Source organism: Ruditapes philippinarum, unplaced genomic scaffold (assembly GCF_026571515.1).
Source record: "Ruditapes philippinarum isolate M1 unplaced genomic scaffold, ASM2657151v2 ctg1914_1_1_1_1, whole genome shotgun sequence".
NCBI lineage: Eukaryota > Metazoa > Mollusca > Bivalvia > Venerida > Veneridae > Ruditapes > Ruditapes philippinarum.
In genome coordinates, this window is record NW_026853824.1 from 113,363 (window position 1) to 129,739 (window position 16,377).

Sequence of the window (16,377 nt, forward strand, 5' to 3'; positions counted from 1 at the left end):
ATCAGACTCCACGGATGTGCAGGCTGGTCTGGATCCATGCTGGTCGCAAACCTATTATGTTGGTTTTGTCATGGTGTGGTTCAAATGAGACAAGAGCACTGCAAAGGCAGGTAAATATACACCTGAACGTAAATTTGAGTAATCAAAAACAATCTTTCAATTAGGGTAGAGACGTAATAAAGAAACTTGTCTGAAAAATATTTTATCTTAAATTATCCTTATGATACAATATGACCTCTAAGGTGGAGGTATTTTTTTACCTAAGTGCATGATTCATTAAGATTTTATAGAAGTCTACAATGCAATATATCACATAATGACTGTTTGAGTAAGGTTGTCAGTATCATACTAAAATAACATAAATAACATTTTAAATTCCTGCTTATTATTTTCAAAATGAATAAGAAGTATTGTTAAGAAAATTCTTTTAAAACAGATGGTATAATGTTTAATTAATACCACCAGGAATATCACACAATTATAATGGTTCTATAACTTTGAATTCTGAATTAAGCAGGAAAACTTGGCTTAATATTTAGGCTATAAGTAAGTTAAAGACTCATGTCTGCCATTGTGAAGTTTAAACAAATGTAATGGTGAGTGATATTTAAGGTATTTTTTATAAACTTACCTTTGCTTTCCTCATGAATTCATGCTTCAATAACTGTTTAGCTGTAGGCCTGTATAAAAGACAAAAAGTTTAAATATCTTTCATGTAAAGATCCAGTTTTTTAACAATTCTAATCAGGTAGTTTTAGTAAAAAAATAAAATGACATTCAGTTTATCTTAAACAAGCACTAAGTTCAAATGTACACCATGCACTTGACATTGACCTAGACCTTTGACCCTATGACTTCTAAGTGGATCTGGCAGGTAGAACTTACCAAGGTGCATGCACCTGTAAAGTTTGGTGGCTGCAAGTGGAAAGACTTCCATGTTGTAATTAAGATTTAAACTATCCTGACAAATAGACCAACTAAAATCAATAAATCAATAAGCCCTCCTGATCTATTGATCTTTACCTAATAATAAGTTATTCACTGAAGGAGGTCACCCTGGCTTACCACAGGCTATTTGACGGTAAAAAAATTATTTCATTTACCTTTTTTCTGGTTCCTTCTTTAAACAGTCGGAGACAAATTTTCGGAAAACTTTACTATAGTTTTTATACTGATCTTTATCCTCGGCCCCTGCGTCTAATGATGGTGGATCATTTTGTAATGTCAACATTAATACCTGTAATAATCAAAAATATAATCAGGTGTTGTTTTGTTGTTTTATTAAAATCATACAATTTATAACAGAAGAACCAATCATTTTCTTTGACCCTCAAGACTTAAGCTGCTAATTTGAACACTCCGTTTTAAAGGATTTAGTTTAAACATATTTTATTTTATCAATTTTTACAAGCATGTAACATTTTTACATCACAATATATATGGATTGGAAAACAAGCATAACACTTATATTAATAATAAAGGATTTAAATAGCAAAATTCAAAACTTGAGCTACAAAGAGTAAAGATCCTGGTCAGTTTTAATTGATGTGACTCTATACTGAAGGCAAATGCTAAATGATTTTGGTTCCTTTCTTTAAAGGCATGTTAGTTTGGAAACAGATTATCCTTGTGATGTAGTACAATAAAACATGGTTTATCATTTAAATGCATCATTATTAATAAATCAAGCCCATATCAGCCTTTGTAACAATATTACATCTAAATACATAGCATGTATTATTCAACAACAGCATGCTCTCATAACTATGTAACATGAAATCTGCCATGACTAAATCTCTTGGTTTTAGAATATTTAAACATAACATATCATACATACAAAGGCATTGTTTACCAGGCAAATATAGATACAGAAAAAAAAAAAAGTTATATCTGCCTACTTTCATAGGAGGATATTTATGATATGGTGCTGTTCCTGTCGCTAGTTCTATGGCAGTGATTCCTAAACTCCAAATATCTGCTTTAAAATCATATCCAGTCACCTGCAATATGTACACAATATATGAGTCACGACATGACAAAACAAATAGTGCGTTTGCGACCAGCATGGATCCCGACCAGCCTGCGCATCTGCGCAGTCTAATCAGAACCCATGCTGTTCGCTATCAGTTTCTCTACTTATAATAGAGTTTGAAAGCGAACAGCATGGATCCTGATCAGACTGCGCGAATGGTCTGGATCCATGCTGGTCGCAAACACACTATGTTGGTTTTGTCATTGCGCGGCTCATATCTGTTATAAATGAAGAAATCATCCAACATATTTCAATTATACCAATTACTTATTTCAAACAAAACATAAATAGAAATTGTTCTTCAAAATGTCTTTCCAATAATTTTATTTGTATTTTATTGAGTATGCCAAATAAACCTTAAAATAAAATCACTAAAAGAAATAAGTCTTTCATCAACTTTTGCTCTTTTAAACTGAACTTACAATTCTGTAAATAGTTTGTTCAGAAAGGCCATATTTCTGTTTTAGCATATTTACAATCAGAAATGGGGTCAACTTTAATACCATGGAAAATTTTGAGATAAATTTTACATTTAACTAATATACAGTCTTAAACTTTACAATCTATGAATCTTCACACTTCTAGTAAAAAGTAACAAAAACAATCAAGATATAGATCTATATAATACATTGATGCGCCTACAGTATAACGCTAACATTTAGCGCGTCTTTACACTATGTTTGTATAACGCTTATGATGTCACGTCAAAATATATGCACGACCGTGCAATACCATATTTACGGAGTCGAAAATCGGCACGGGTGTGTGATAAATGTATTTATCAAATTTCATACCTGCTCCATGACTTCTGGTGCCATCCAACAAGGGGTACCAACAAATGTGTGTCGCACCGCATCTCTAGTTTGATCCTTCCCTGTTGCCAACCATGCAGATACACCAAAGTCTACAATAAATATTAATCATCTACGATCAACATTTATTTTCACTAAGGTTAAACAAACACTGACACTGAAAGAGGTTTTAAACACTCATCTTTCAGGTCATATTCAAAAGTATCAACTACATTGTGTTTGATTTTTTTAGCCATGTTTAAGTAAAACTGACAATATTAAAGGTGATATGGCAACTTTCAGCAGAAGAGGAAGACCTAAGGTGTCCCTCCCTGTATTATGTCAGATCAGGCTCCTGAGATGATTTTGGCTAACCGTGGTGGTACAAAGTTTGCTAATCAGAGGGAGCCTATTTTGAAATTTTCCCTCAAAATGACAAGTGGTTTTGCCCAGAGAGAAAGATGGGATAGGTCCATTCAAGATATTTTAAGTGACAAGGGTAAAAGTTCTGAGGTATGATCTTTATTAAGATACATCATGCGATCAAACGTCCATTCAAGATATTTAGCATGGTAAAGGTTAAAGCTCTTTAGTATGATCTTTATCAAGATACAATCAAACATTCTATTGATAAAAGACAACAAAATATAGCTTTATACACTTTCATAAATAAATGAAAATTAATGGTCAAACATGTTGTATGAGATGTGTTCAAAAACGCATGTTTTCATCGTCATCTCTATCAATTAACAACTCCACACTAAGATATTAAATCAAGTATAAAATATAGTATTAACCTGCTATATATACCATCCCATCCTTGCCAAGTAACACATTTCCTGCCTTTATATCCCTGAAATGATGTACACCAAATATATATTGAGCTGAGCATATTCTATAAGAATTTATTAAAACAAGTAAATATAGCAATTTACTGATCATTTGCCAGCATATGTATTTTCTTAAAAAGTCAATTATACATTTATGTTGCATTTAAAAAACAACATGTGTCCAAAGAACATGGATGCCTCCATGACATGGGCTTTAAGTTGGCAAAACTTTTTAAGGTGTTTATATTTAAGTTTTAACGCAAATTTATTATGCACCATTGCACTGAGGCCACATGATATGAACAGAGATTAGAACTTGGTTATTAATAATATAGGGTTTTACAATGTGTAGCAAGTAAAAACTACACACAAGAATACATCAGGAAAAACACTAACAACCTGATATGTGACTTTTATTTTACAAAAAAAATACACGTAAACAATATTAAACACAATATGTAAATTACATCTGTATTATTCTATCCTTTGAAGATAATAATTTCAATTTCAGGTAACTTACCTGTGAATTTGTCCGTTACTATGGAAATATTCAAGTCCTCTGAGAACTTCTTTAAGAATGGTTGCTATGGTAGCCTCATCAAAAACACCATTTGTACAATTACCTGTTCTCATCTTGGCTTTAATTATGTCCAACATAGAACCTGAAGATAAATATGCTTAAAATCTTCAAAAAGACTGAATCAATGGATAGATTATGTTGGGGGAACAATGGTACAGTGGGCAAATGGTTAATTTGTCTGCCTCTCATCAAAGGGATCGGGGGTTTGAGCCCTACTTGGGTAACAACCTTGTTTCCTCATATGACAACCCTAGTTCTGGTCAGTCTCAGAAAGTGGACTCAAGATGGCTTCAAATTACTTCAGCCTTTCATTTGTTATTTGTTTGCTTTCATGGCACCCCAACACAATGCCATATGGCACCAAAACAGGAAAAAGATGATTTTGGCTAACCTCAGGTGTTAAAAACTTAAAGCAACACCATGGGTCAAAACCACCTCACATGCTGGAGCTAAGAGATGCATAGACTCCAGTAATTTGAATCCATTTAGTCATCTCTAACAATAACACAGAGATAAATGGTGGTTGCAAATCTGATGTCTCAATTCTTAAAGGCAACAGCTCAGCCATAAGGGGATTCAGCCTTTCATCACAAATGATCTAAAACAAATTTAAATGTGTTAAAACTTACATACGATACCTACCAACTACCTTACATGTTTCCACCTAACCCATTAAAAACAATTATGCTATTTTCTCAGCTACTATTATTATTACAATAAATATACAATCTTAAATGTTTATAGGAATATGATCAATAAACTTATAAAGTTATGAGCATGAAAATGTTTTATTATCTGAGAAACTTCTAAAATAAATGTCTAATATATTTATATACAACAGCTGATCCTGGAATAAAATACTTCAGAAAACAAGAGTTTGAAGCTCTTCAATCATCATGTGAAATGTACAATTTTAACATTTAGAATATTTATACACATTTCTATTGTTTATCAACACTGCTAAGGTCATATGGTATTATTCCGGTTCTAACTGGTTAAAGAAACCAACTTGATGACCCATTAAGCGATATTGCGGTCACGGCAAGCATCATTGTATAACTAACAGCATTTTTGACAACGAGTTCCACAAGATAACAAACAAAGTTCACTATCTTTGACATTTTTTTTACTGAATGTTACAAATACTGGCTAGAAGTCCTCCATGAATATACTGAATGTTCCCCCACAATATTGATGGCCTTGTGGTAAAGGTGTCTGCTTTGCTACCCAAGAATCATAGATTATTTTGAAAAACTTATCAGTAATTTAACAGTTAAGAACATTCAAAGTTAAGAACAAGAAATCACCTCCAGCACACAGCTTCATCACCACCCAGAGTTCATCCTTCACCACAAATGATGTATGATAGCTGACAACATTCTCATGTTTACACTGGCTCATAGCCTGGATCTCTTTCTACAATATAAGTGTAATGATATTATTTCACTGGCTCACAGTCTATATATCTTTACTAAATAAGTGTAAAAAATAAGATTTCACTGGCTCACAGTCTATATATCTTTACTAAATAAGTGTAAAAATATATTATCATGTTTACACTGGTTTACAGTCTATATATCATTATACAAAATAAGTGTAAAAATATATTCTCACATGGGTGAAAGTTGGAAATTTTAAAAATCCTGAAAATCCTGAAATTAGCATTTTTTCTATAGTTTTACATAGGAAATAGACGGCTTTCAGGAGATTGAAAATCCTGATGTTCTCATGTTTACACATTTTATAGCCTGGATTTCTTTCTACAAAAAAGTGTCATTTTGAATGTTACTATTCTAGAGTTGAGCTGGTATACACCATGAATTATATCAGTACAAAATACATGGATACATGTAGGACTTAATTATCAAAGTATACAATAGATTTACTCAGATATTGGTAGCAAACTCATCAGACATATTTATATTTTTTTACCTTGGCTGCCAATTCATTGATTTACTGAAGAGGGCCAATTAACATTACCTGTAATTTCTGGGAAAATCACTAACACTTGTTTGGTTTGAAAATTACACAGTACATGTACATTGTTTAAATTTATACTGCAGCATCACATTATCTGATCTTTTTCTTGTAGAAAAAAGTTTTACTTCAAAACAGTCTGATAATTATAAAAACCAACAACAATTTCATTTATGCAAAAAATGACCTTTTCAATTTGTTTAATAATTTTAACCAATCATCAGCTATCATGCTTTCAATTTTCTCTAGTATATTTTATAACCTCAGAAATTTTATTCAATAGTTTCTAACCAGCATGTCCTTAAATTAATTATTGTTTGTTTGTTTGTTTCATTTTACGCCTTTTCCCAACAGTATTTCAGTCATATAGGCGGGTAGTTTTCTAACCATCGTTCCTGGAGAGTTACACCAGTACTAGACTACCTTCCTCCATGCTAAACTACCAAATCATCTCCCGGGGATCAAACCAACGCCAGGGAGGTAACTGGATTAGAAGTCATCGACTCTAACCCCTCGGCCACGGAGGCGGTAATTATTGTTTGATGATGTTAGATAAAGTTAGGAGTATTTTCTTCCTCAACTTACCAAGAGTTCTTCTACAGTGGTGTTGCATTTTTCTAAGTTGATACGCTTGATTGCACATAACTCATTCCGTGGCTTACAGACTGCTGCTTGAACAACAGCAGTAGCTCCAGCACCTGTAGTCAATAATAAAATCATTAAAATATAAACCTTCCCATTACAGGTTAACTTAGTTGTAAAACAAGTTTTCACAACTTGTATAAATCACTTTTGAGTATGCTTCCTGAAACTAACCAGTACTGGAAAAGACAATAAAATGTAAATGTAGATTAAAGGACATGTTAAAATAATAATAAACTTTCAGTTCCTTACATCCATGACCAATGAGTGACAAAATTAAACTCACACTTTAAAATGTTATGACAGGTGCTTTTTCCAGTCTTTTGTGAATGGGGCTTAGTGCCATAAGAACACAGTCCTTTATAATGCTTTTCAAAAATTAGCTATTTATTTGGGAAAGTAGTTTAAATATTAGTTGGAAAATGACATGATTCATGATAACACCTTATTGTTTTAGTCTCATTGTTTAATGACTCTATTTCTAATGTTTTTATTCATTTGCCAATTTATCAGTAACTACATTTTGACAATTGTGGATTTCCATAAAACAATTGTGAAAAAAGATATGTTTTAGCTTTGTGAATGGGGCCCTATTTTGAGCCCTAAAAGTATTTGATAAAATAACCCTGTATGATGATTCCCTATTAATACATGTTGCAATTACAGACATAAAAACAGTAAGAAAATACTACTCTATAAAAATATCTCAGTAATCAAAGAATAATTGCAATTTGTTTAAGTGACACTGATAACTTCTTTACTTGTTTCATTTGTCACTAACTCTATATACACATTTAACTTGATGTACTCTATAACACGCACAAAATAAAGTCATCAATTCTTAACACAAAAATATATTGTGTTGTGGAAAAAAATACTACTCAGTTAAATTCTATCCATTTTTAAATACCTTAAATTATGTATATATTGTTGCTGGTCCTATAATGAACAAGATTTATCATTTTCATTTCTACAATAACAGCATTTTAGTTGTTTCTTATAGTGATTTAAACAGCTGCTTATGGTACCAATACAATTTACAACTAATGAATGTGTCTTTCCAAAGAATAAATTCACTATGGCGGGGAGTGGGTGGTGGGGGGCATGAATCTCACAATACTGATTGAATGATGGAGCTACATCTATAAGCAGCACCTTAATGGTATGTTTTCTCGTAAGGTATGCTTAATACTCATGGTTTTGGCACTTGCGGTTCAGAAATGAATCTACTTTGTAGCTCTGATAGCCTATGACAGAATTCAAATTTAAATGCGATAAAAAAGATAAATATCTGTTGTTCTTTGTATTTTCCTAAATATTAAAGTAAATCCAGAAAAATGTGTTAAAATTTCTTCACAAATTTAATCATACTATAGTATAGTTTAATTGAATCATAAAACACAAATACAGATAATGCATTTTAAACACTTGATTGGCACTTATGATTTGAAGTGATATGTAGCCTAAAATCATTACAATATAGTGACCAGTCTGTAGCAACCAATCAAATTCCCAGATATTATGAGAAAGTTCATCCATAGGTTACAAAACACAGGTCAGTATACACTTACTGGTATTCAAATATAAACTAGAAATGTGTCATCATGCCACGGATGCCCCCGCATGCAGCCAAAATTTCAGATGGTGCATTAATTATTTTTTTCATTTTAAGTTCAAAGCCCTTAAAACTTTTCAATGTTAACACAAACCATTTCCATACAATGTTCAAGGCACTGAAATTATTCAGTCTTAACCTTTTAGAAATAGCATATTGCATATTTGTAGCCAAAATAATTGCTAAAAGAATGAGTGCTGAAACTGAAAGTTCAAAATTTTTCCAACATTCAAGAAAGATAAGTTTGTCCAAAATCATTGAACCACGACCAAATTCAAACTTAAACTGCTTATTCCTAAGATGTATCTATATTATTTTCAAAGTGAAAGGGACATAACTCTGCCAAAAAATCATCAAACCATGACCAAATTCCAACTTGACCTGCCCATTCCTTTGACATATCCATATGTCAAATTAAAGTTGAATATGTAACACTGTTGGGTAGATAATGAACAGAAACTGTAAATTTCATATTATTTTCAAAGTGAAAGGGGCATTACTCTGCCAAAAATCATTGAACCATGACCAAATTCGAACCTGGCCTGGGCATTCCAAAAACATATCCATATGTCAAATTTGAGTTGAATGTGTTGTACCATTGGGGAGATAATAAACGGAAACTGAAAATTTCATATTACTTTCAAAGTGAAAGGGGCATAACTCTGCCAACAAGAGCCACCGCCGGGCGGGGGTTGCAAACGCTCGACTTTTTACTTTTTCTAAACGCAAACATAGAAAGGTTTGAACATATCTTAATGTTTCCTTTTAATAAATTTAGTTGGTCTGTCTTGTCACATAAGTTTTGTTTATATATTTTGTATATATATATGAATAGAAACATTAAGCAAATTTCTAAAAATAGCAACATTAGGCAATTTCTTAAAATAGCAACATGAAGCAATTTCTTAAAATAGCAACATGACGCAATTTCTAAAAATAGCAACAATGACGCAATTTCTAAAAATAGCAACAATGATGCAATTTCTAAAAATAGAAAAAATGACGCAATTTCTAAAAATAGCTACAATGACGCAATTTCTAAAAAAAGCAACAATGATGCAATTTCTAAAAATAGCAACAATGATGCAATTTCTAAAAAAAGCATCAATGACGCAATTTCTAAAAATATAAAATGACGCAATTTCTAAAAATAGCTACAATGACGCAATTTCTGAAAATAGCAACAATGATGCAATTTCTAAAAATAGCAACAATTACGCAATTTCTATAAATAGAAACAATCGCGCAATTTCTAAAAATAGAAAAAATGATGCAATTTCTAAAAATAGAAAAATATGACGCAATTTCTAAAAATAGCAAGAATGACGCAATTTCTATCAATAGAAACAATGATGCGATTTCTAAAAAATAGAAAAAATGACGCAAATTCTAAAAATAAAAAAAATGACGCAATTTCTAAAAATAGCAACAATGATGCAATTTCTAAAAATAGAAAAAATGACGCAATTTCTAAAAATAGCAACAATGATGCAATTTCTAAAAATAGAAAAAATGACGCAATTTCTAAAAATAGCAACAATGATGCAATTTCTAAAAATAGAAAAAATGACGCAATTTCTAAAAATAGAAACAATGACGCAATTTCTAAAAATAGAAACAATGACGCAATTTCTAAAAATAGAAAAAATGACGCAATTTCTAAAAATAGCAACAATGATGCAATTTCTAAAAATAGAAAAAATGACGCAATTTTTAAAAATAGAAAAAATGACGCAATTTCTAAAAATAGAAAAAATGACGCAATTTCTAAAAATAGAAAAAATGATGCAATTTCTAAAAATAGAAAAAATGACGCAATTTCTAAAAATAGAAAAAATGACGCAATTTCTAAAATTAGAAAAAAATGACGCAATTTCTAAAAATAGCAACAATTTCTAAAAATAGCAACAATGATGCAATTTCCTAAAATAGAAAAAATGACGCAATTTCTAAAAAATAAAAAAAATGACGCAATTTCTAAAAATAGAAAAAATGACACAATTTCTAAAAATAGAAACAAGGACGCAATTTCTAAAAATAGCAACAATGACGCAATTTCTAAAAATAGAAACAATGACACAATTTCTAAAAATAGAAATAATGATGCAATTTCTATAAATAGAAAAAATAGAAAGAATAGAAAGAATGACGCAATTCTATAAATAGAAACAATGACCCAATTCTATAAATAGAAACAATGACGCAATTTCTAAAAATAGCACCAATGATGCAATTTCTAAAAATAGAAACAATGACGCAATTTCTAAAAATAGCAACAATGATGCAATTTCTAAAAATAGAAACAAGAGGGCCATGATGGCCCTGAGGTCGCTCACCTGTATATAGCCCCCCCCCGGGTCAATTTTTACCCAAGGGCTTTTATTTGAACAGACTTGGTAGACACCCATAAGAAGATGTTTCATGCTAAACATCTAAGTTCTAGCTCATTGGGTTTTTTAAAAGAAGATTTTTAAGTTTTTACTATACACATATAGTTAAAAACAATGACACCCCTGGGGCAGGGCCAGTTTTGACCCCCGGGCTTTTATTTGAACAAACTTTGTAGATATTTACTTAAAGATGTTTCATGTATAATATCTAAACTCAAGCTATTTGGGTTTTTTCAAAGAAGATTTTTAAGTTTTTGCTATACACATATAAGGAAAATCAATGACCCCCGGGGCAGGGCCAGTTTTGACCCCAGGGCTTTTATTTGAACATACTTGGTAGACACCCATTAGAACATGTTTCATGCTAAATATCTTAGCTCTAGCTCTTTGAGTTCTTTAAAAGAAGATTTTTTAAGTTTTTACTATATGCATATAGGGAAAATCAATGACCCCCTGGGGCGGGGCCAATTTTGACCCCAGGGCTTTTATTTGAACAAACTTGGTAGACACTCATTAGAACATGTTTCATGCTAAATATCTTAGCTCTAGCTCTTTGGGTTCTTTAAAAGAAGATTTTTTAAGTTTTTACTATATGCATATAGGGAAAATGTATGACCCCCTGGGACGGGGCCAATTTTGACCCCAGGGCTTTTATTTGAACAAACTTGGTAGACATTCACTAGAAGATGTTTCATGCCAAATATCTAAGCTGTAGCTCTTACGGTTCTTTAAAAGAAGATTTTTTAAGTTTTTACTATATGCATATAGGGAAAATCAATGACCCCCGGGGCGGGGCCAATTTTGACCCCAGGGCTTTCATTTGAACAAACTTGGTAGACACTCACTAGAAGATATTTCATGTCAAATATCTTAGCTCTAGCTCTTTGGGTTCTTTAAAAGAAGATTTTTTAAGTTTTTACTATATGCATAATTATAGGGAAAATCTATGACCCCCTGGGGCAGGGCCAATTTTGACCTCAGGGCTTTTATTTGAACAAACTTGGTAGACACTCATTAGAAGATGTTTCATGCTAAATATCTTAGCTCTAGCTCTTTGGGTTCTTTAAAAGAAGATTTTTTAAGTTTTTACTATATGCATATAGGGAAAATCAATGACCCCCTGGGGCGGGACCAATTTTGACCCCAGGGCTTTTATTTGAACAAACTTGGTAGACATTCACTAGAAGATGTTTCATGCCAAATATCTAAGCTCTAGCTTTTACAGTTCTTTAAAAGAAGATTTTTTAAGTTTTTACTATATGCATATAGGGAAAATCAATGACCCCCTGGGGCGGGGCCAATTTTGACCCTAGGGCTTTTATTTGAACAAACTTGGTAGACACTCATTAGAAGATGTTTCATGCCAAATATCTAAGCTCTAGCTCTTACGGTTCTTTAAAAGAAGATATTTAAAGATTTTTCTTTCGGTTGCCATGGCAACCAGAGTTCTGCATGAAATGGAATTCTTTGAACAATCTTGATAGAGCTTCATACAAAGAGTATTCCTGCCAAGTTTCATTAACATTGGCCTTGCGGTATCATAGAAGATGTCCTTAGAATATTTAAAATGTGGACGGACGACAGACGACGGACGCCATTTGGTTGGCCATCCTAAAAGCTCACCTGCACTTTGTGCAAGGTGAGCTAAAAATGACGCAATTTTTAAAAATAGAAAAAATGACGCAATTTCTAAAAATAGAAAAAATGACTCAATTTCTAAAAATAGCAACAATGATGCAATTTCTAAAAATAGAAAAAATGTCGCAATTTCTAAAAATAGAAAAAATGACGCAATTTCTAAAATTAGAAAAAAATGACGCAATTTCTAAAAATAGCAACAATTTCTAAAAATAGCAACAATGATGCAATTTCCTAAAATAGAAAAAATGACGCAATTTCTAAAAAATAAAAAAAATGACGCAATTTCTAAAAATAGAAAAAATGACACAATTTCTAAAAATAGAAACAAGGACGCAATTTCTAAAAATAGCAACAATGACGCAATTTCTAAAAATAGAAACAATGACACAATTTCTAAAAATAGAAATAATGATGCAATTTCTATAAATAGAAATAATAGAAAGAATGACGCAATTCTATAAATAGAAACAATGACCCAATTCTATAAATAGAAACAATGACGCAATTCTATAAATAGAAACAATGACGCAATTCTAGTTGTTGTTGTTGTTGTAAATATATATATATACAGACACACACACACACACACCAATAAATATATAATTATGGTCATTTAATGCACAAATCTGAGAAAATTCAGTAATTTAACCTTCAAGGTCAAGGTCATTAAAGAGCCCAAGCAAATTTGGGTTTGATAAACAACAAGGTCTGGTCCTTAAGAATGTTCTCTTATAATATGAAGTTAATCCCTTCAATAATAGCAAAGTTACAGTCAGTTACCGCCAAAACAATGAAAATTTCAATAATTTGACCTTCAAAGACAATGTCATTAATGAGTGAAGGTCAAGGTCTTTCGGTATATTTTTAACAGTAATCTTTGAAGATTATTATGTTCAAGTTTCAAGACAATCCATTCAAAAATAACAAAGTTACAGCCAATAAAAGCCAAAAAAATGAAAATTTCAATAATTTGACCTTCAAAGTCAAGGTCATTTATGAGTGAAGGTCAAGGTCTGGCTGGTTATTTTTAAGGGATATCCTTAAAGATTATTATGTTCAAGTTTGAAGACAATCCATTCAAAAATAACAAAGTTACAGCCAATAACAGCATGAACAAGCAAAAATTGGACTTTTAACCTTGAAGGTCAAGGTCATTTATGGATGAAGGTCAAGGTTAGTGTGGTCTACTGAAAGATCTTGTCCCAAGGGTTGTTGTGGCCAAGTATGAAGACAATACACCAAGAAATAAAAAAGTTATGATCCAGGTACAAGTTTGCGGACGGCAATGGCAACGGCAATGTCAACGCCGACCTGACTATAACAATACCTCTACTTTTTTTTTCAAAAAAATAAAAGTCGAGCTAAAAATCATCGAACCATGACCAAATTCGAACTTCACCTGTATTTTCTCATGACATATCCATATGTCAAATTTGAGTTGAATGTGTCCAACCGTTCTTAAGATAATGAACGAAAACTGATGATGACGGAATGACAGAATGACGGAAGGATGGAAGGACGGAACAGGGTAACACTATATGCCCCGGCCATTACATGGCGGGCCGGGGGCATAAAAATCTTCCTACTGATCATGCATTGCTAGTTATGATGTTTTCCTTGTTCAGAGTGTCTTAAACAAGTGTGCTTTTTGTCTATAGGGCAAAAACTACTACACAGAAATGTTACGAACAGTTCATTCACGCCAGTTTAGTCCTCAGCCTCACGATAATAAGAGGAAAACAGGATACCCGGAAGGTCTGTGATACATATACAATTAACTGTTACTAATTAACAAAAAGTTATTATATCCATTGTCTGAGAATAACTAGAATGATGTCAGATTTGGTCTACTTATTGTTTTACAATATATGTCTTCAGCATTGATGAAGAACAAGGGCTGTCGGTAGGACAGCACGCTCGACTATTCTAAGTGCTGGTAGTAAAAGAGCCTTGATAATGTTAAATTTTTTAAGTTTACAAAAGGGCTAATTTTTTTAATAAATTCATGTTGTAGGCCTTAGAGAGAGTCTAATTATACAGTATTGGCTTGACTTTTCGGAAGGTAATGTCACAAGGGTGTTTTATCGAGTATAATAATACTAATTACCTATGAATACATAAATTTGACAGAAAAGGTACAAAGGCTTGTTATTAAGATGTTTTATCAAGTAAATCACTGCTTTATTATTATGAATGCATAAAATTGTCCCAAAAAAGGCACAAACCCTTCAGTAGTTATTGAGATAACAGCTTACAAGCAAAATTTTACCATGAATTTCTAAGTTGAAAAAGGGGAGAAAAATCAGCCTAAATGCAAGATAGAATTATGGATCTTTGTCAGTGACCTACAATTATGACCCTAAATGCATATGTGAAGTTTTAAATAAATATCTTTAATAGTTATTGAGATATGTAAAACTTGCATGTAAACATTAACCAAGAGACTAAGTAGAAAAGGGGATATGAATCAGCCTTAATGCAAGATAGAGTTATGGAACTTGGTCAGTGACATACAATTATGACCCTCCAATTATGACCCTTAGTGCATGTGTAAAGTTTCATGTAAATATCTTTGAAGACCTTTAACCTTTAACCAAAATTTCTAAGTTTCAAAGGGGCAAATAATTCTGCAAATATTGCAGACAGAGTTATGCAATTTTGCAAACTGATGAACATTGTTACTATAAAAAAGTATTTTAAATTTCAATTGAATATCTCAAGCAATAATTGAGATATTTGACTTTACAAAAAAACTTTAACCAAAATTTCTAAGTTCCAAAGGGGCATAATTCTGTCAGTATTGTAGGCAGAGTTATCCAACTTGTCAATCTGATGTACCTTGTTACTATAAATAAGTATTGTAAGTTTCAATTGAATATCTCAAGCAATAATTGAGATATTTGACTTTACAAAAAACTTTAACCAAAATTTCTAAGTTAAAAAGGGGCATAATTCTGCCAATATTGTAGGCAGAGTTATCCAACTTGTTAATCTGATGTACCTTGTTACTATAAATAAGTATTGTAAGTTTCAATTGAATATCTCAAGTAATAATTGAGATATTTGACTTTACAAAAAACTTTAACCAATGCAGACGCCGACGCGGACGCTGACGCGACTACAATAGCTCTCATATTCTTCGAATAGTCGAGCTAAAAATGAAAATGTCATAAGAGATTTCAAGTCATTTTGGCCCAAAGACATATCAACGGCCCCAAATTACCAAAGACGTTTTGGCCCTGGACTATGGCCCTTTACCAAATTGGCCCCATATTTTATTAACAATAAGTCTTACCTTTACGTGTTTTATACCAGAGTTTTAATAACATTTCTTAAATGAATGAATAAAAGGAATGAGAGACTTAATTGAATAATGAAATTATGATGTTGTAAAAGAATGAGGCTAAAATAGTAGTTATCAAAACAAACAGAACATAAACCTTATTTAGCAAAACAGTACACAAACACTGAAACAGATTTTTATCTGTTTATTATCAACAATATTAAAAAAAATTTGAACGATTAAAAAGCAAGACACAGAACAATACATGAAACAAACATTTATTATCAACAACTATTAAATTAATAGTAAGTGACCACTTTGACAACACATAACAGTTAAAAAATTATACTTGTACTTTCATGAAATAAAAGAAACAATACAAATGTAACCACACATTTTTATAAATAGCATTTTTTATGATAAAAGTGACAGATTTTTAATCAGAACATTACAATAATAATTCAAAATATTATCAAGAAATAATAACAAATCATAACTTAATTTTTTTTGGAAGTTTTCTTTGATATTATTTACCGCTAATTAGCAATAAGCTATAAATAATTCATTTGTTACACCCTGAAAAAATAACATTTATG

General features: G+C 31.7%; 1 protein-coding gene across 2 annotated transcripts in view; it reads right to left on the minus strand.

Annotated features, from left to right (window-relative positions):
* The window catches only part of LOC132738078 (serine/threonine-protein kinase OSR1-like), a 35,212-nt gene that overhangs the window by 17,969 nt on the left and 866 nt on the right, over positions 1–16,377 (minus strand). For both annotated transcript variants that reach the window (XM_060725505.1, XM_060725503.1), the window contains exons 2-9: positions 6,796–6,908; positions 5,541–5,649; positions 4,174–4,315; positions 3,621–3,676; positions 2,827–2,936; positions 1,899–2,000; positions 1,104–1,237; positions 632–680 (exon numbers count right to left, since the gene is read on the minus strand). In XM_060725505.1, coding sequence (XP_060581488.1) covers positions 632–680; positions 1,104–1,237; positions 1,899–2,000; positions 2,827–2,936; positions 3,621–3,676; positions 4,174–4,315; positions 5,541–5,649; positions 6,796–6,908 — 815 coding nt within the window. The remainder of the gene's footprint in view (positions 1–631; positions 681–1,103; positions 1,238–1,898; positions 2,001–2,826; positions 2,937–3,620; positions 3,677–4,173; positions 4,316–5,540; positions 5,650–6,795; positions 6,909–16,377) is intronic.